Source organism: Botrytis deweyae, assembly GCF_014898535.1.
Source record: "Botrytis deweyae strain B1 chromosome Unknown BDEW_005, whole genome shotgun sequence".
In the NCBI taxonomy this organism is placed as follows: Eukaryota; Fungi; Ascomycota; class Leotiomycetes; order Helotiales; family Sclerotiniaceae; genus Botrytis; species Botrytis deweyae.
The window spans coordinates 715,136-734,073 of NW_024066212.1; the positions used below are offsets into that span (position 1 = coordinate 715,136).

An 18,938-nucleotide genomic window follows, 5' to 3' on the forward strand; every position below is an offset into this window, starting at 1 on the left:
GATATGATATATAGTTAAATCAAATCAAGCTATAATATAGTATCAAAGGTTATGAGACTACTATTTTGCGCTTGCGTTTTAATTTGGCATTTCGACTCCTCGTTTGCATTTCGCCAATTTCGGCTTCTAACGAAGAGTGAAACTTCATCTCATGGCGTTTCTCAAGTCCTAGACAAGCCTTCCAAACCTTTCAGGCACACATATGAACATACCTTTCACCATATGTGGTCTAATTCATATTCCAGATTCAAGAAAACGCCATCGTAAGGCACATATTGAACAGTCGTATCGTATCTCATTTAGTATTATGATTCAGATAGCTGTATTTGCAGAGCCTTGATAGTCACCGGCATACAGACAATCGCAGCCTAATTACCCCCCTCGTACACATCTGATTTCCGGATTCTTATTCATCTACCGAGCAAGTGTCTTCATTCACCTCGTTCGGTGTCAAGATGATGACTACATAATCACCCTGATTTTTTTTCTCGGAAAGGGCAGGACTCCCCTCCTCTCTCTCTCTCTCTCTCTCTCCTGGTTAGATATTGAGAGTTCGACCTCTTTGCTATATAGGATTTCTGATTCCCGTCTTTTTGGTATGACTAAACTGTCATAGGCTACATGTAACTCTGCATCAACTGCCATCCAGATATCAAGAGCCTCTGGAACAACCGGAACAAACACTGAATACAGGTGGCCAAACACTAAGTTGCAAATTGGTACCGGCCGCCAGAATAGTTGTATACATTTATTCAAAAATTAGTATCTTGAATAACTTTCAATAGAACGACCCTGTCTTCTATACAAATTCCGAATTTCGGTAGCGAGACTATGATCCGAGGACTTGAAATTGATAGCGAAATTTTGCATTCGGATGGCTTTTTTAATCTCCGAACTGTAAGAATATAAGATTGATGGGGGGCGTGAAGGGCTTCTTTGCTCTGCGTAGTACTACATGCTAACATTTTTTGCGTCATTACTACGATGAAATGGAATACACACGCGTTGAGCATAGCCAAAATTCCCAGCTGTGTGTTATCAACCCCGCAGAGTATCCTAAACTCTAATGTTCTTGAGGTTTCGGTACTGGTATGAACTCAAAATATGGAATGTAAAGCAAAGTATTGATTACAATTCATGAGCATTTGTTTCTTCTACTCTATGAACTGCGCGTGCGTTTCACTTGAAAGAGCTAAGAGGATAGATTCTGTCAACTAAATTTCTTTGGCAAGAAACTATACTTCTAACGAGTTAGACTCCAATTCCAATTGATGAATGCTGGGAGCTGTCAATAGGGGATTTTTACCGATGCTTATGGCGCAACAAAGGGTAATCATGCTACAAGTAATGCAAGTGCGAACGCAAATAAGATGGATGCTTTTATTGGATAGAGAATTAAAGGAACAGCTCCCGGAAGAGCAAGATAGTCGAATTGGAGACTTGGAGGTGGTGAATGTTGTATTGAAGGAGTTACAGGAATTGGCAAATAAAACTCGTATTTAAAGTAGCTAAGTCTGAGTGCCAGTCAGATCAAGATGTATCAACTTCATCTTGTTAGTCTTACATAGCGAAACACTATAATAGCACCAAAAGGTTTCGACTAGTATTATTGAAATCGAATGTGGTTGAAGGCTCAACAATGTGATGGAGTAGATCTTGAGATTTGGACATTCACAATATGAGGTAATGAGAAAAAGAGAGGAGCTTTGAAAATGATGAAGCTACGAAGGTGTGTTGAAGGAAAGGGGAAGGAGGGGATGAGATGGCACATCATAAGATGAATTAGCGATATGAAATGAAGGGGTTTTAAGATGGGAGTGTAAGATGTGACATGAAAACTGTGTCTACTTGATAGTAAACTATTGGATGATTGCTTCTGGGGCGCAGGGGTTTGTTATAGACTGGTAGATTTGGCTACTTGATACTTGGACGAAGATGATGACAAAAAAGACCATCATCTTTGCTGTGAGTTTACAAAGAGAACACTGTGAATATTGAAGCAGAGATACAAAGATATTTGGACTAGACTATTCATAGAGGATTGAAGATAGTTTGATAGTATTCAACGGTCAATATAGAGGCATTTCTTTCAGGATATGCACTGGAAGCAAAGAGTGAGATATGTGGTTGACGACTTGGTTGAGATCAGCATCTAACACCACCAGCGGTCGCTTCGACCCTTTCTCCTCTGAAAATAATACTTGGACCAAAACCACACATCAAATCTACCTGATACTTCTCATATTGGAACAAATCTGGAGGCGAATGAACATATCCTACATCTGACGAGGCCAGAAGTTTTCGTGGGAGTTACATTTCCGAATATGAGACTTGCGATGAAGGGAGTCTAGAATTTGCCAGAGCGGTTTGACGTTGACCGAACACCTAATTCTCTTCGACTCCAGAAAGTGACTCGATCACGGATACTGATCCGTCTCATCAACCAGATTCACGTTTTATGTCTTCGGGTGCGTATCCGGTGAGCCCGGAAGGATTTTGTGTAATCAATGCATTAAGCCATCGGCATGTACTCTCTGACGATTCCCGAGAAGCTGAATTCTGGAGAGAAGGAGAAAGGCATTGTGAACTAACTATTCGGACTGTCAAGTGTGAAGCATGAAGCGGTGGGGTCGGTGGTTAAAACATCATTGACACATTTCTTGACCGAGTACCGGCCGCGGTTCTACCCCGCACCTTCCATATCGGACGTGTTCCCGAGTCAAAGTGCAGTGCAGGTACAAAGCAAAGAGTGTTTATCATCATCGTCACTTGAGCGATAAAAACGGTAAAAATAAAAGAGATTCAAGAAGACAAATACCAAGACGCGGATAAAAAGTGGGATGTGCTCATAATAGAAATTTCCTATAATAACAATATGTAACAGTAAATAATATATGACGTGAAATTTGCTCGAGGTTGAGTTGCCGCGGACATGTCCCTTCATTTTCTAAACTTTCCACTTACGGTACTCGTGAGGAATGTCAAGACATTGATTCCATTCAAGAAATAAATCTTGGAACTACGGTATTGGGGTCCAGATTCTACAGCTTTTGGGAATCCTAGATCCCGTTCCATTTTATTTTTTTCGTCCTCTCAGATTTATTCGGTGAAAGGAAAGAGAAATGCTCAGCCCGTTGTGTGGGTGGGCGAAGCATTCGGTCCTCTGGACTTTTACCGCAGCAGGAACGCCATATTGTTTGTGAAACAGGCTGGAAGCTAGAAGACGATATGTATGGATCACTAGGAGGACAAGGCTGTTGATGGATGACTGTCAGATGTAGAGCCAAAGAACTAAACGAAAGAAACGGCTACGGTGGACCATTTCAATTGTAAAGACAAATTGCTAGATGCTATCAGATCAAGGCTATGCAATTTTTTTTGAACTTTTGGAATTTGTGATTGGATGTCAAGGGAAGAACTGAAAAGTGAACATCGAGGGGATTGAGCTCCCAAGTTTTTTTCTTTGAAATCGATCTGATCCACCTTGTTTGTGTTCGGCGGCTGTACGGTTACGACAAGCGAACGATGAAGGGGCCTGGGGGCATGTCATATAAACTGGTATCTTGGCCATTCTTGATTTCTTCTAAGCTTTAGATGATATCGATTGATGGGTTTCTACCATTCCACCAATTTGCTGGTGGAGAATGGCTCGAAAATGGGTCGCGACTTTCTCCTCCGTCTTGTGTAAGCGCCCACGGCCCTTGTGCTTACGGCCCCATCTTGAGGTCCCCCATGGTTAAGACCTTCCTTTCGCTTGAAAAAGACCAATTGATGATTGTTACCCGTAAGACTTAAGCCTTTTGAAACATGAAGCCAACCCATTTCCTCCCAAAGTAACCTTACTGGACGGATAACCAATTAGATATTGGGATTCTCTAAACATTTCTTAGCTTTCTTAATCGGGATCGTGCTTTAGATGCAGGAACTCGGGAGCTCATCTTCGGAGGGATGAGAGGGCTTTGAAGGAAGGAAGAATAAAGTAAAAAGGAAGTACGCTTAGGTTTGATTGTTCGAATGAATGATGCGTTTGCTGGCTGTGCAAATGTATAGAAGTTCCGAAAGACGATTGAAAAAAAGTGGTAGCTTTGGATGAATAGTTCCTGACATCATAAAATGTACACAGCCGCTTTCCCCATCATACCTAGGTACTATGCCGACTTGCCATGTCATGTCATGGAAAAGACTAAGACCTGGAAGTTTTGGGCTGATTTGAAGCTTGAGTTGAATGAATGAATGCTTGGTCTGCCTTGCTCCAGTAAATGGGTTTGTATACCTTGAGCTGTACTTTGCCATACAGAGTAGTTGAGTAGGCATGAAGATGATGGATGGTTCGTGACTTCTATTTCCAACAAATGTTGAAGAATGTCTCATTTTCGACACCCTTGATGAAGCTTTATGACCCTTTCATACCTCGTAAATCATTTTGGGGTTGTAGATTCCCTTGAACATTCCCTTGTAGATTCCCATGGCAAATGATTCTAGTTATGGCCAAATTGATGATATTCGATCAGCCCAAGTAAAGGTGCCTACCCACTTGTGCGTTTCCACTCTCACCCAACCCACCCAACCCACTCTTTGTACCAGTATCCATCAGATCGCCTGGTTATCTTTTTATATTTGTGCTGGGAAGATTGCGCGCAGTCAAGACCCAAGGTCGTTTAATTTTTGCTTCCTCCTCCACCATTCAACTTTGCTCCACCAGCTCGTCTTTTGCTAGACTATTCCCTTTTTCATCTAATTCAACTCCAGCTATTCTTTGGATTGTTGTTATTATTGCTTCAGCGTCAAATTTTTACATTTGGTCGTCAAACTCGGAATTTAATCGCTGGCCCTTGTTCCTGGGCCTGTGAATCCGTTCATTCTCCCGTTGACCAAGTCCCTGTCATCTTGCTTAGCTTTTAAAGAAGCTCGCGGAAACTAGGAAATTTATAGACAGATCAAGTTAGAGAAAAAATAAGGCTTTCTGCTATCAATCTCCATCTCTCTGGAACACCAACAACAAACAACTTCAACACTTTTGGATTCGCCCTTTACGAGTATCCTTCCCATCGTTTGTTAATGCTTGAGAAAATCTATTTTTTCTCGACCTCATCTCAATTAAATACAAAGCCCGCCCGCCACAACCACCACCACTCTTCCCATTAGATTAGATTTCTCATCACCGGGACAAGCACTCTCACTGCTTGTATCGAACCTGGAACACTGCTTATCTTAGCCTTAGCGCCTAAAAGTTAATCGCTGCACGCCCCCTCAGCTCCAAGTCCTTGTCCTGTCGATTTAGTACCACACCCCCCAGTTCCCGCCAAAGGCTTTCTCTCACCCCTCCGACTCCTCCTCTTTCAATCGTTCATCCTCATCCCTTTTTAACTCGTCCCATACTATCTCACAGGAGCCTTTACATTTGCTTTCTGTCAGCTCACCCACATCACCAATATTTTTATCTGTTCTCACGAATAGAACACATTCGACTGCTAGTTTCATTTTATCCACACGCATACCATATACCCCCCAAACTTTCAACATTCCGAATTCATTTCTTACTATTTCACATTGCTACTTCATTGGTATCATCCAGCGAACCAGTTCACCTCAATTGCAGTTTTGTGACCTGCATATAAGACCTGCAATACCTGCAACACCGATCCCCGAGGCTGCAACATGACCAGTACCTTGCTCATTACCTGTTGACCACACTTATAGCTGATTAGGCCTACAATAAGAAGACCACAGCTTTTTATACATATCGTACCCCCAAGAAATACATAGCCTCCTATATTCTCCACACGTTATGTCTTCATACACTTCCATCTCATCACATTTAGTCGACGCTCAAGTTCAATACTCGCGAGAAGAGACCGACTCTCTCTGCCTGAATACACATCACATAGCCAACACACAATTTGACCCTACTCTCCTGTCTCCGTACAATCAATCGCATACAATCAGTAATTCTACAAGTCCATACAACATTGGTAACACACCAGTCGAAAGTCTTTCCGAATTCAGCAACTTTGGTAGCGACTATAGCGAAATCGAGGACGAATTCTTTGGAGTGGATTTCGACGCCGGCGTGCAGCGAATAGATTCACTACCATCCAATCTTACAACATACCCGACGGAAGCGTATACAAAAGCCACACATCAGGTATCTTCGAATACTAGGAATCAAAAATCACCAGAAGCCCTCACAGCTTCAAACTATCCGCTCAGCCCAAAGAATACAAGTATTCCAAACACACCCTCCCCTAGAAGCGAGGTGAATGATAAGATCCATTCAATAATTACACATCACGAAATAGAGATCGACAACGAAATCAATCAATCGGGATTTCCATTTCCAGAATTGACATCGACACTTAATACACTGCAATTGACGCCAGAGAATAGCGGCAGCAGTCGCACGAGCGCTGAAGGGTTTGAACCAACCGGCATGGCTTTTCGTGCCCACAGTCCGCATGTGACTGTTTCGCATTGGGCCGAAGAACAATCTTCGGCTAGGCGCGATTTTGCGCCAAATGTGAATCAATACAGGGAGCCAGTGAAACCCGATTTTGAAGATTATCAATATCCATCCCAGAGTTTCAACCAGAGCTCCAAACCGACCGCATTGCGGAATGATGAAGGACTATGGAGTCCGAATGACACAACAGGTCTGGCGGGATTAGATCCTGAAAGTCGAAAAGCTTTCTCCGGCGCTGAAATTCCTAATCTGAAAGAACAAGAAGAGCAACGACATATCGATGACACGAATATACAGGTACACTTATGGCGCCAGAGAGGCAATTCAACCAGTGATCCAAATGTGCCGAGATCTAGAGAATCGACTTATGCTGTACAGGTTGAGCAGGCTGAAGTTAATTTGGCACCAGTGGATGATGCCGCAAGCATTAGAGAGAATAGGTTTCTTGATGGGCAAGTTTATTACAACATCAAAGGCGACTCCCCAACTGATGACGACGTGAAATTGATGAGCCAAATACGTCAATTCAACGATGCTCCTGCGCTACCATACATGACAGTCACCAACTTTCAAGCACCAGCTACGGCAAATGATGCCATCCAAAAGTGGAATGGAAACGCAGACACTTTCTCAATAATCTCACGTGCAGCAACTTGGGGCACGCGACGAAGAAGTGAGCCAAGCCTGATGGACTATGACGCCGTGGCTGATGGCAGTCTCCTCAAAAAATTGTCAATTAAGCCAGAAAGGAAAGGATCAGGGCGTTGGACTAACCTTTCAAACTTGGGACAACGCGCTGTCACTCGTGTGAGAAGTAACAGTAATCTCAACAAGAGAACTCGTAGCTCTTCAAACTTGCAAGGTTCTTCAATGGAGATTAAGCAAAAGCAAAACAATTCAAACAATCTAGCGCCACCACCAAGAACATCTAGCTTTGGCAAGAAGCCAACACCAAGTCTCAATACTGCAATAGCAGCAATTTCTGGAATCGGAACTGCGGTGGGTACAAGTGCACATCACACCCCACACACTCGTAATGGCTCTATGAGTGCAGTATCTCCGAAAAGCCCTCTCCTGAATCTACCCTTCCTTCGCAAGGACAGTGGACGGACCAGAAGTAAGAGCGATCTGTCGATTCGAGAAGGCGGATCTGCTACTTCGATATCTGCTATTGGTGAGCTCTGGAAGAAACAAGGTGGCCCACCTATTCCAAGTTTGGCTCCTCAGGTAGAGCCCGAGTCCGAAGATGATGAAGATGATGAGCAAGGCGATGAGGGTGACATCAGAATGGAACATACTCAATCGGAACCGATTGTTCCTACATATGAAGGTTTCAAGGAGCATGTAAGGCGGCTAAATCCCGACATGAATCCAAAGTTCGGTTGGCTTGTCAGTCGCATTGCTCATCAGCAAGAAATCCGATACAAGAATCTTCTTGATCAACGGGTAAAACACATGCAAGCCATCATGAATCAAAACTGTTCTGCAAGACCACATTGCATCGCATTGGGCGGAAGTGCTACATTATATGATGCCAAGGGAAAGAATCGAGAACATGACCGTAGTGCTGGTGGGCTACAACTGGTTACGGATTTTTCCGACGATTCGAACCCTGGTGATGGTGCTCTTTCTAGCGAAACTTTCCCCAAAGGTGTTCCATTACCACCAACCCGAAATCTTCCCGCAGAGTTTGAATGTCAATTGTGCTTCAAATCTAAGAAGTTTCACAAACCGTCAGATTGGACAAAGCATGTCCATGAAGATGTGCAACCATTCACTTGTACATATGATAAGTGTAGGGAGCCCAAGTCATTCAAACGCAAAGCCGACTGGGTTCGCCATGAGAATGAGAGACACAGGCATTTGGAGTGGTGGATATGTCAAATCGAAGATTGCAGGCATCCTTGTTATCGAAAGGATAACTTCCTGCAGCATCTGGTTCGTGAGCACAAATTACCAGAGCCTAAACAAAAGACAAAAGCAGCCATCAAAAAGGCCAAACATACCGAGCAAGCTTGGGCGATGTTAGAAAGATGTCATCACGAAACAACAAATAAACCACAGGACGAGCCCTGCAAATTCTGCGGCAAATCCTTCACCACATGGAAAAAACTCACTGTTCATCTGGCGAAACACATGGAGCACATCAGTTTGCCAATTCTCCAACTTGTTGACCAGAAGAATGTCGATGCTGATACGATTATCAGCCCAATCGAACAAAATCTTACTCCCATAACTCCAATGGGCAAAACCAAATTCGAGGAGTCAAGTCCTTATGGCATGGAAAGCATCTCGCCCAACACCCCCATGGTGCCCCAGTTTAGTGCCGGTTTCCATCAACCTGCATTTTATTCTACGTCTGGCCCTTCACCAACGTATGTCATGGGAAACTCAATGACACACACCCCAATGACGCAAGGAAACCCAAGTGAACAATTTCCACTATTTTCCAATGCCAATGCCAATGCATATAGTGCTCAGCAAACAAACCAGCCGCGACAATTTGGCTCAATGAACTCTGCTAACCTTAACAATATGCATCACCCTACGCCATCATATATTAATACCGGCTTTGTCAGCAATAAAATTGACCAACCCCACTCAGCTTTTGGAACTATCGACACTACCAGTAGCTTTATTCAAAACAAGGTTGATCATCTACCTCATTCTGCCTTTGCTTCAATCGGTCCTAATTCTTTTCAATCCCAATCCAATCAGGATTTTAATCAGACACCTCACTCCGCCATCGGTTTCTCAATGAACCAACCTTTCGTTACGACTTCCCCTCCAGTTTCAACATATATGATGGATCAAAATACATTTGGCTTCGATTCTTTGAGTGTCGATCCCATGACCAACTTTCAGCAAGTACCCATGAGTCGTGCCCAGGGTAGCTCTTCCTCCTATGGTCAATCTCCTCAAAATCTACAGCATTCTCCTCATAACATGCAATATTACGGTCACCAATGATGAATGGAATGTATCTTGCTCCATACGATTTCTTAGCTCCACGGAGCCTTTTTCTTTATTTATCTCTTGGGAAGGGAGGGACGATTTTCGGTTTGCGTTTATGGGCCTTTGAACTGCAACGCCTTTCTTTGTATTGTAATTGGATATACCTCTTTTGATTTCATCTTTTATCGCATAGATACCACGGCATACATTTCTTTTTCTTTCTCTCTCTTGGTTGCTATCTTCTGATGTAGAAATTGGTGTTGGTCTGGGTGAAATGTTACGAAAGGATACCGAATTGACTCACAGTACTAAAGGCTCAATCAGACCTATTCTATGACGGTGTTACGAAACATGTGCATCTTCTTGTCCATTCTAATCATACTCGTCCAATGGACTAAAAGTTAGTAATGCAAAAGCTCAATTACAGTTGCCTGCTAGTTTACGCATGTGACTTTTCCTGTTTGACCAAGTATTATTTTCTGCTAATAAGTTCTTATAGAACCCTTGGTTTATGAACTATTGAAGCCTAGATTATAAGCCATTTAGCTTTAAACTCAGTTGACAGAAGTCGATCGTTTTAGCTCGTGCTAAACTGTCCCCACCTTGGCTAGTGCCAACGGTTGTGGCGTATCTTTAAGACAATCTGTCAACTCATATTTGGCTTGCGATGGTTGTTTTGTACAGCTGTCGTGTTTGTGTAGATTTGCGAGCATTTTGATAGGTGTCAAAGCATATCATCCATTACAGGAAGGTTAGCAATGTAGATGTAAGTCTCTGGTAATGAGCGGAACTCTCTGGGGTATGCGGAGTAGTTCGAGCCATTTCTCTGACTTGGATATCTAAAAACTAGTGTTGGGGTTGAGCTCCAGGTAATAGACCAGCAGCCAATTCTAACCTAATAGCCTACATTTGGCATTACTGTTATAGCCAATCCTCCACTAAGATAAGAGCCAAGACAATGGCCGAAAATCTTGTCCCCTAGAGCTCACCAATAAGAGACATAGTGCTATACAAGACATCAAGTTAGAGTTTCCCCAAGTGGGGAGAACTACTTTGAATTCAAAATTATCCGTCATTCATCGAACCGTCCATCAAGGTCATACACTTATGCTGCACGTCATGTGGGTAAAGTGGGTAAACATGGCATTAGATGACTTTGCAATCTGGGGTATCTCCGCATTCCAATGGCTATATAGTCTGAGCATCCCCCCTTCAGCTCGGTCCGCTCTATCTTTCAATTGAATTCAATATCTGTAACATATTCTAAACATGGCAACCAATAAATCGAACGAGGACAGAGATGTCCATCCGCATGACAATCCTCCTATTTCTTTCACGGAAAAACTCAGATGTTCTTTCCCTGCCACTGGTGGTTTCCTCTTCGGTTACGATGCTGGTTATATCAACGGCTGCCTTGGAAGTAAGTTGTTTCTGATGGTCTATCTATTTGTGTAAACATGTTAACCACCTCTCAATAACAGTGGACTACTTCAAATTGGCTTATGGCGAGCCTTCAAATGATCCCTTGGGTTACATGGGCTATATGTATCCTACCTGGGGTAAATCTGTCATAGTTTCCTTACTTTCCGTTGGCACATTCCTCGGTGCCCTTGTCTCTGGCTACTCGTCTGACCGATGGGGCCGTCGTAACACTATCCTCATCGGCTGCGCTATCTACTGCGTCGGTGTCGTCCTCCAGGTCGCTTATCCTGTTATTGGTATGCTGGCTGCTGGCCGTGCTATCGCTGGTTTTGGTATCGGTTTTGTGTCTGCCAACATCATTGCTTTTCAGACCGAGATTTGCCCCCAGAAAATTCGAGGTGCCTGTATCAGTGTCTATCAATTTGGTATTACAATCGGTCTTCTCATCGCATCAGGAGTCAATCAAGGTACCAAAGATATCCGAAGTAACGCCTCATTCCAAATTCCTATTGGGTTGCAGTTTGTCTTTGCAGCTTTTCTTTTTGTCGGCTTAATCCTCATTCTCCCCGAATCCCCAAGATGGTATCTCTCCAAGGGAAGAGAGGAACAGGCCAAGGCAGCTTTAAGGAGATTGCGTGGACGCGCTGATGGCAATGTATACCTTGAAAGAGAATATGCGGTTATGATTGAGGATACTAGGATAGAGCGTGCAAATGGTAATGGTGCATGGAAAGACCTCTTTGCAGGAGGTTTCCATCGCGGAAGCAATTTTTATAGAACTTTCATCGGTACAATGGTGCAAATGATGCAACAATTAAGTAAGCCTTCTCTCCCTGCCTTGTATATGGTCTTAGAATGTTTCTAATCACTATTATAGCTGGTGTAAATTTCATCTTCTACTATGGTACAACGTATTTCGCACAAGTAGGACTGACCAGTGTCTTCCTCTTGGCTACAATCACAAACGTTGGTAAGTGAAGTTCAATTACTGACAATCCTCAATGCGTAAACTAACACAGCACAGTAAACGTTCTCTCGACCCCTATCTCTTTCTGGACCATTGAAAGATTCGGCAGACGTCCGCTTCTCATTTATGGCGGCATCTTCATGTCTATATGCGAATTCATCATCGCCATTGTCGGCACTGTGCTCACCGATAACAAAGCCGCTCAATGGGTCCTTTTCGTCTTCGTCTTGGTCCACATCTTCTTCTTTGCCAGCACTTGGGGTCCTACCGCCTGGGCAGTATCTGGCGAGATGTTTCCATTGGCTCTTCGTGGTCGTGGAGTTGCTCTCAGTACCGCCTCTAATTGGTTTTGGAACTTCATCATCGCATTCGTCACCCCATATCTGGTGGGCGAAGAAAATGCGAATTTGAAAGCCAAAGTCTTCTTCATTTTCGGAGCTACCGGCTTCCTATCTGCTTTGTTCGCTTATGTCTTTATCTATGAAACTAAGGGACAGTCTTTGGAATCAATTGATCGTATGTGTGCGGATCCCCGCGCCAGAGACCCAAGACATAGTCCCGAGTGGACAAAGAATGGCAATGGTGTTACGGGTGCTGAGTCCACTGGAGCGGATGTTGAGGCTGGACAAGGAGTCTTAAGTCAGAGGACTCAGAGTAAGCAAGAGGAAGCGGTTCATCTGGTTGAGAAAGAGAATACTGCTAATCGCTAATTTGTGTTATCTAACTTCGTTTTACATTTTAGATTTGATATGGATATGGAAGTTTGATATATATAAATACATGCCCAATTAATATTTAACCTACGGCGGCGATCGGAGTTGAGGAGAAAGGGGGAGGTGGGGAAAATGGAGGGAGAGTTGGAGGGTGTTTTGATATATTAGTTAATTTGATTTAATATGTTACATATATTTACTTTGTACAATAGCCTTAATCCAGTCATCAAACATTCCTCTCTCAAAGATCTTCCTGTACTGGGATTGTCATCGTATCTAATATAATTTTTGTCTTTCTATGATATCCACATTCATCTTCATGCACATATGGTTTACGGAAAAGAAATCCCCTTTTTTTAAACATGCCACCGTCATACGTATTAGACCAAGAAGGTAGGACACGTCCAAATATACACTTGTGCCATATACCCCAATATAGTGATCACATGTCTCCTCTGTAGATAACTAAAGCCCGACCGACCAGACCTTCTCCCAGAAATCATAAATCATAACATCTTTCCTCTAGGTAGAGAAGTAAACCAGAGCATCATTCTCATTCTTCATATTCCAACAATCAAAGTAAACATATCCGAAGTTGGGAAGATATTCCAGCACCGTGTATTGTATCTCTACATGTAATTCTCATTATCATAGTTAACAAAATCCCACATTTCCGCACTATTCGAAATGAGGATTTTTGGATTCCTGATTACATCTAAGTGTTCGATGCAAGGAAGAAGTTGAACTTTCTCAGATATACATTTGTGCAAATACTCTCTTTCCCCAACCCAACCCAAAATGTATCAGAATCTTTCAAATTACCATATTCCTCTCTTCATTACTCCCTCCAACTTCTCTGTATGGATCTCTTTCTTTTTTCTCTTTTCTTTCCCTTCAAAAATAACCCAAGATAAAAAGTAGAACAAAAATACATTAGCATTCAAACAATTCAATTCAATTCAGCACAGATACCTAATACCAAGATTCGAAACAAACTATCTATCCGTCTTTTCCACCAAATCGTAGAGTTCAATAAATGACAGGGATAGGTATGAAAAGAAATGTGAAGAGTTGGAGATTGCCAAGATGGCTAAGAAACTTGTTGACTTCGGATGTTTATGTTTATGTTTAGATAGAATGCGTAGAAGGGAATGTTTGCTTCGAGAAGAAATGTGAGAGAGAGGAGGGAGGAAATACTTGGCGGGTAGTGGGGACGGGACGGAGAGAGGAAGGATATGGGATTTGGGATTTTGGTGGATATAGAGAGGTGGATGGGATTGAGGTTTTGAGATGGGCAGTTAATGATGGGTGATGGTTGTGCTGTACATAAAAAGAGCATTTGAAAAATCTCTAAGACTCGAATGTCATGCGGAAGATGTAGTTTTGTAGATACAATCTATTCCGATATACAACAATTATTCACACCTCCAAATTTCCTCTCACAAAATGTTTGCATTCTCAAGCGCAGAATACCAGACAGATCAAAGCCAATACGTTTCTGAATTATGCACACATCACCACCTAATCAGCAGGCAGCTATCTATCTATTATCTAATCACTCCAGTTCGCAATTACCTCTGTCAAATAACCATTTCTTCTATTATTGCAGTTATTAAGCAGGCTTTGTGCCGGGTATGATGGATATCTTGAACGCCAAAAAACTCCATGTCTCTCTTTTCCTCCACATTATCATCATAATTTTTCTTTGAAATATCAATGTAAATATCATCTGCTCAGAGTGCGAACACCAAAACAGCACCCATGATAGCTATCAAACTGCTCTGAACACTGATCTTTCCAGCCGCGCCGGTGAATTGTGCAGGTCCTCCAGTGCTGGTAGCAGTTCCATTCGCTCCATCTCTCGTGCTGTTCGCACTTCCTTCATAATCACCTCCTACAACACCATCCAACAAGGTAAAGTTGGCACAGGTGATTCGGGTAGTGTTTCCGAAATGAACCGTCAATGAGCGATTACCGAAGAAACTACCCAAGCCCTCGAGTGTGGAAGCAAACTCGTCGACGTAAGAGGCTTGAAAGGGATCGGAAGTGACTTTGCCGTGCTTGCCTGAGAGATCACCCACTTGACAGGTTTGGGGAAGGGAGGAGTTGCAAGCGGGGGTTTCGCCGCGGAGGAAAGGATCGAGATGGCCGAGGGTACCGGTGCAGTTTCCGTCTGAGGGAACGGGATGCGCGTGGAGATGGTAGACTGAAGTTGGTGTTAGCGAGGGGAAGTGAGAAGATGGCTAATCATGCAAAGTACTTACCGAATGGTCCACCACTGGTGGGGAGGTTAGAGAACTGGACTTGGAATTGAACACCGATGCCATCAGGGTTGGCAGTTGCGGAGACAGATCCTTTGATGTTACCGCGTGGGTCATCAGGGTTGAAGAACTCCATGTCTGGAAGAGTTGCGACATAGATTGGACCGACGGGATTGTTTTCGGGGATGGTCGCATTGCCCAAGGTACCGGTTATTGGGAAGGTTGTTGTTTGCGCTTGCGCAAGACTGAGGAGTACAGTTACAAGAACTGATGAGATCATTTTTGATTGCATCTCGAGGGTAAGAAGAGATTCAGGTATATGTGAAACTTTTAAACGGCCAGGAAATTTTCTTAATGAAAAGTGTTGAACTGAAGAAGGAAGGTCAGTACCTGTTTTAGGTCATAGAAGCTTTCGCGTGTAAACAAAGACTCACATTAAAGGGGAAGTGACGTTAGATGTGAATGGTGTCCAAAGCGAAAGTGTTCCACTACTCAAGAGAGTATTGAAGAAATTATGTGAAGAATTATAATTCTGAGGAATGAAGGTAGTAGATAAGTAAGTAAGCTTTTTGAAGAGGGGAGGGAACAAAGGTTTATGAATCACAGATTGTGGATCGATCGTGCCATCCCAAGGATTCACTCTACAAAGATCAAATTTGGATAGTGGATTAGGTAGCCTTGCCAAACATTACCCTACCGTTCCACAAAGCTCTTGAAGGTGCATATCCTCTGCAGGAAACTTGCTGCGCCATTCTTTATCCAGCAAATCGTTGGCATATCTGCAGGTACAAGCGTTGGAAATAGTGGGCTGAAGTTGTACGCAATTCAAACACTTTGATTGTGGCCCGAAAGCCACGGCCGTTCTCACTACTTCTTTTCCGATGAGCAAAGACGATCGGGGCCGGTACATCAGAATCAATATAACAAGGCTGTTTCAATTCGGTGGAGGTAGATAGTATGGGAATTGCTTCGGATTTTTTTTGCAGAATCTGCTTGTTTCATCATTTCGTTGCTACGACCTCCTAGCCTTGATTCTTCTGAAATTGATCACCATGTCAAATAGATTGGGAGTGATGGAAATGAGGTTGACTACTAGCCAGGATCAACATATCGGCGATACGTATCACCAATTTGCTGTAGGCAATCATATTCATTTCGTGCCAATATTGATGCAAATTAAAAGTTGATTTGAAATTCTTCCTGCTGGTATCCAATAGCATCATGATGTGTTACTCCATGGTTCATCTACGGTTGAAAGAAGATTTGAGACATGGATACAATATGTCGAGATTTGGGGTAAGGCTAACTCGCTAAGGTTAATTGGTTAAGCTTTTCGTTTGGTTGATGAAACCCCTGAAATCCGAGCGTTTAAAACCTTGCGCCAATCATTCGGAACTCTTTTTCGGGAACACGAAGATTAAGGGAACGCTTTGATGGTTGGCAGGATTGCTGGATGCTGGTTTCTAAGCCAGAAGAGAATGACGGTTGATCCTATTGATATGGAAAGTAGATTGGAATACCTTGTGTTTGAAAGTACCGCGCGCTACTCTTCAATTTCCCTAAGCATTCTATTGCCTTCTCAATGTTTCGTTTCACAAATTCTATAGTTATGACATTCGTTGGCTGTCTGTGGCCCGTGATAGTACCAGTGTCAGCAAATATGCTAGATGAAAGAGGCGCAGTAGTAGGTATATTGATAGTAGACGACCGCATGTCGTTGACGCCGTCGCCAATACCGAGGACGAATGGGCGCTGGACTTTATCGCATATTCTCATCAAGCTATCAGGATTCACCAAAATTCAGCCCATAGAAGGCTCTAAAGATACCGGCTAAGCTACTGCCGAGTCCACCCACCATTAGCTTTTCGATACAAGAGCACAGAGGCGGCGTTTCATAAACAAACCCTCCATCTGAGCGAATGGCAAGATACGAGTGATATACCACGGAATCCTTGGCATCCGTCCATTCCAGCAATGGTTTGTGAGTCAAGCTTTTGAAAAGTCAGTGTCCGTCAATTCGAGATTTTTGACAGAAGCTTGGCCAAGATCTGCGGATGTTGTTTATCCAAACAAATCAGACCATTTATGCACAGGCAGGCGATGGGTGATATTGTCTAAATGTATAAACAACAATTGGTGACGTTCACAGCATCGACCGCTTCACTGGAAATGAGAAAGGGGCCAACTGAATCGCTGTCGAGAGTATAACATGTTGGTATATTCTTTTCACGACACGATGCGATGGGACTTCGTCTCATCAGTTTCGAATAAAGTAACATAGACCAGCGATCTATGAACTAGACATCGGATGTATAGTTGAAGACTGTATGACTGAGTTCAAGCTGTGGTTACGCGATTCACTCTTGTTCAGATAGCATTGTCCTCACAGTCCGACCTGAAATTTAATCGTGGCATGGTGTTCCAAAGATTTCAAGGCCAATCGGGATCAATTGGGAAATTTGCATGCTATGGTGGACGGTTGCATTCCTGTGTAAAATAAAGTAGTGCCTTTGACCATCTGATACTCGAGTAGTAAAATGATGCCTTGTGCTAATCGCAGTGAAAGTAGAAAGGACTAAGAAACAGAGATAGAATAGTATGAAGACATAAAATTTCCTAACAAAACATATCACGAGGAACCTTGGAAGAGGCGAGGCCATTGATATTTGGCTCTGCAACCAGAATTTAGGACCGCGTTTGGATACCCTCGTGATGATGACAAATGACCACCAGAGAAGCTCATTGTCGATAATCTGGAATTTAGAGAACAAGAAAGGGGAAAACCTAGAATTGTTATTACATCATCGGATTCATAGAGTGGGAATAGACTTTTGATCAATTTGATATACCTAGTAGTTAGTCTTGTGGGAAAAGAATACTGAAGCTTCGCGAGGAAGTAAATGCCAAGACTTACTTTACCTCTAAGCTCCGACTTGCCGACTTTCGACGACACTTTCAATTCAGGTCCATCAACCAACCACCAACCACCAACTACCAACTTCAGACTCTCACACCCTTATCACGAACCTCACAGAGTTCACTTCTTTCCATTCGCATCTATTCGCCCGTAACAAAAGCTTCACCACCACCAAGATGAAGCCCGTCGTAGGAGTAATGCAAGCTTGGTCTTGGTTCGTGCCCTGATTAATCACTGCCTAGCCTTTGTTTTCCATCAATTTCTAACTAGTGCTGTAGCATCGTCATCTCAGTGTTTGCCGTCATCATCCTCTCTATCATCGGCTCTCTCTTTAAGAGCAACAACCACGCACTCTTGGGTGGGAAGGAGGACCCCGAAGACGGGGCTGCGGTCGCCGCTACGGTCTTTTCTGCTGTTGTTGTCTATGCGGTATGTTCTATTGGAGCTCTCAATGATTCCTGTTCAGACAGTCATAAATCCTTCTCATTCATCCGTAATTCCGTAGCTAATGTATGTGTGTGTCCATCAATAGGTTTTCATCGTCGGTTGCGGTTTCCAAGCTTACCTACATTTCCGCGACAATCGAAGAGGTGCTATTTCTCTTTCTTAGCAAACGATTGGCGATCAGCACTGGTATATATGAGTTAAGCATAGAATTTTGGGGTTGATTCGGCGGCGTATGGTGTTCATTTCATCTTGAGACCATCTGATCGATGGAAATTGTATTGTAGGAAAGTGCGAAATGAGCTGGAATGATAATACTGGTTTATTGATTCTATGAACTTGCCACACAAGACTCGGCACACGACGAGATATTATCAACTTGTTTAACGCGCCTGTCTCAGCAAAGTTTCTGCATCTCTTTATCTTGGTCGAATAAATTGATATCTGGCGAATATAGCAGAGAGCATTCGTTTCACCATTTTCCGCATCTTCCCGAGACGCCTAGGTTGTGAATGAGAAATATCCTTCAGTACTTTTACGAGCGATTCTATGCCCTCATTGCATTGCGCTCTCTTGATATTCCCACCTTCAAGATGATTCTTGCAAGACTCTCACTCTGTTGTCACAGCCGGGCTGAGCGTCAACGGTACGCTAGTCAGGACAGTCTACTATCATCTGTCAGCAGTTCGCTACTTAGATTTTCTACTCAAACTCCTCTTAATTGTTGTCAGTTCATTTCCAGATGATACACAAATACCACGAGATCTCAATGTGACATTTGCAGAGCGAAATTTCTAAA

At 43.1% G+C, this 18,938-nt stretch overlaps 4 protein-coding genes across 4 annotated transcripts; 3 read left to right on the forward strand and 1 right to left on the reverse strand.

Moving 5' to 3' along the window:
- Positions 1–5,788: 5,788 nt before the first annotated feature.
- On the forward strand, positions 5,789–9,430 carry EAE98_002862 (uncharacterized protein; the record flags this gene model as incomplete). Its single annotated transcript, XM_038950482.1, has 1 exon — positions 5,789–9,430. The coding sequence occupies one exon, from the start codon at positions 5,789–5,791 to the stop codon at positions 9,428–9,430; it is 3,642 nt and encodes a 1,213-aa protein (XP_038813011.1).
- A 1,254-nt stretch (positions 9,431–10,684) lies between these two features.
- Positions 10,685–12,721, forward strand: EAE98_002863 (uncharacterized protein; the record flags this gene model as incomplete). Its single annotated transcript, XM_038950483.1, has 4 exons — positions 10,685–10,835; positions 10,897–11,655; positions 11,715–11,807; positions 11,862–12,721. 4 exons carry the CDS (start codon positions 10,685–10,687, stop codon positions 12,512–12,514), a joined length of 1,656 nt encoding a protein of 551 aa, XP_038813012.1. The 3' UTR covers positions 12,515–12,721.
- A 1,162-nt stretch (positions 12,722–13,883) lies between these two features.
- EAE98_002864 (uncharacterized protein) lies at positions 13,884–15,331 on the reverse strand. Its single transcript, XM_038950484.1, has 3 exons — positions 15,213–15,331; positions 14,782–15,147; positions 13,884–14,723 (listed from the first exon to the last, which is right to left on the reverse strand). Exons 2-3 carry the CDS (start codon positions 15,068–15,070, stop codon positions 14,251–14,253), a joined length of 762 nt encoding a protein of 253 aa, XP_038813013.1. The 5' UTR covers positions 15,071–15,147; positions 15,213–15,331; the 3' UTR covers positions 13,884–14,250.
- A 2,540-nt stretch (positions 15,332–17,871) lies between these two features.
- On the forward strand, positions 17,872–18,305 carry EAE98_002865 (uncharacterized protein; the record flags this gene model as incomplete). Its single annotated transcript, XM_038950485.1, has 3 exons — positions 17,872–17,909; positions 17,974–18,124; positions 18,228–18,305. The coding sequence occupies 3 exons, from the start codon at positions 17,872–17,874 to the stop codon at positions 18,303–18,305; spliced, it is 267 nt and encodes an 88-aa protein (XP_038813014.1).
- Positions 18,306–18,938: the final 633 nt, after the last annotated feature.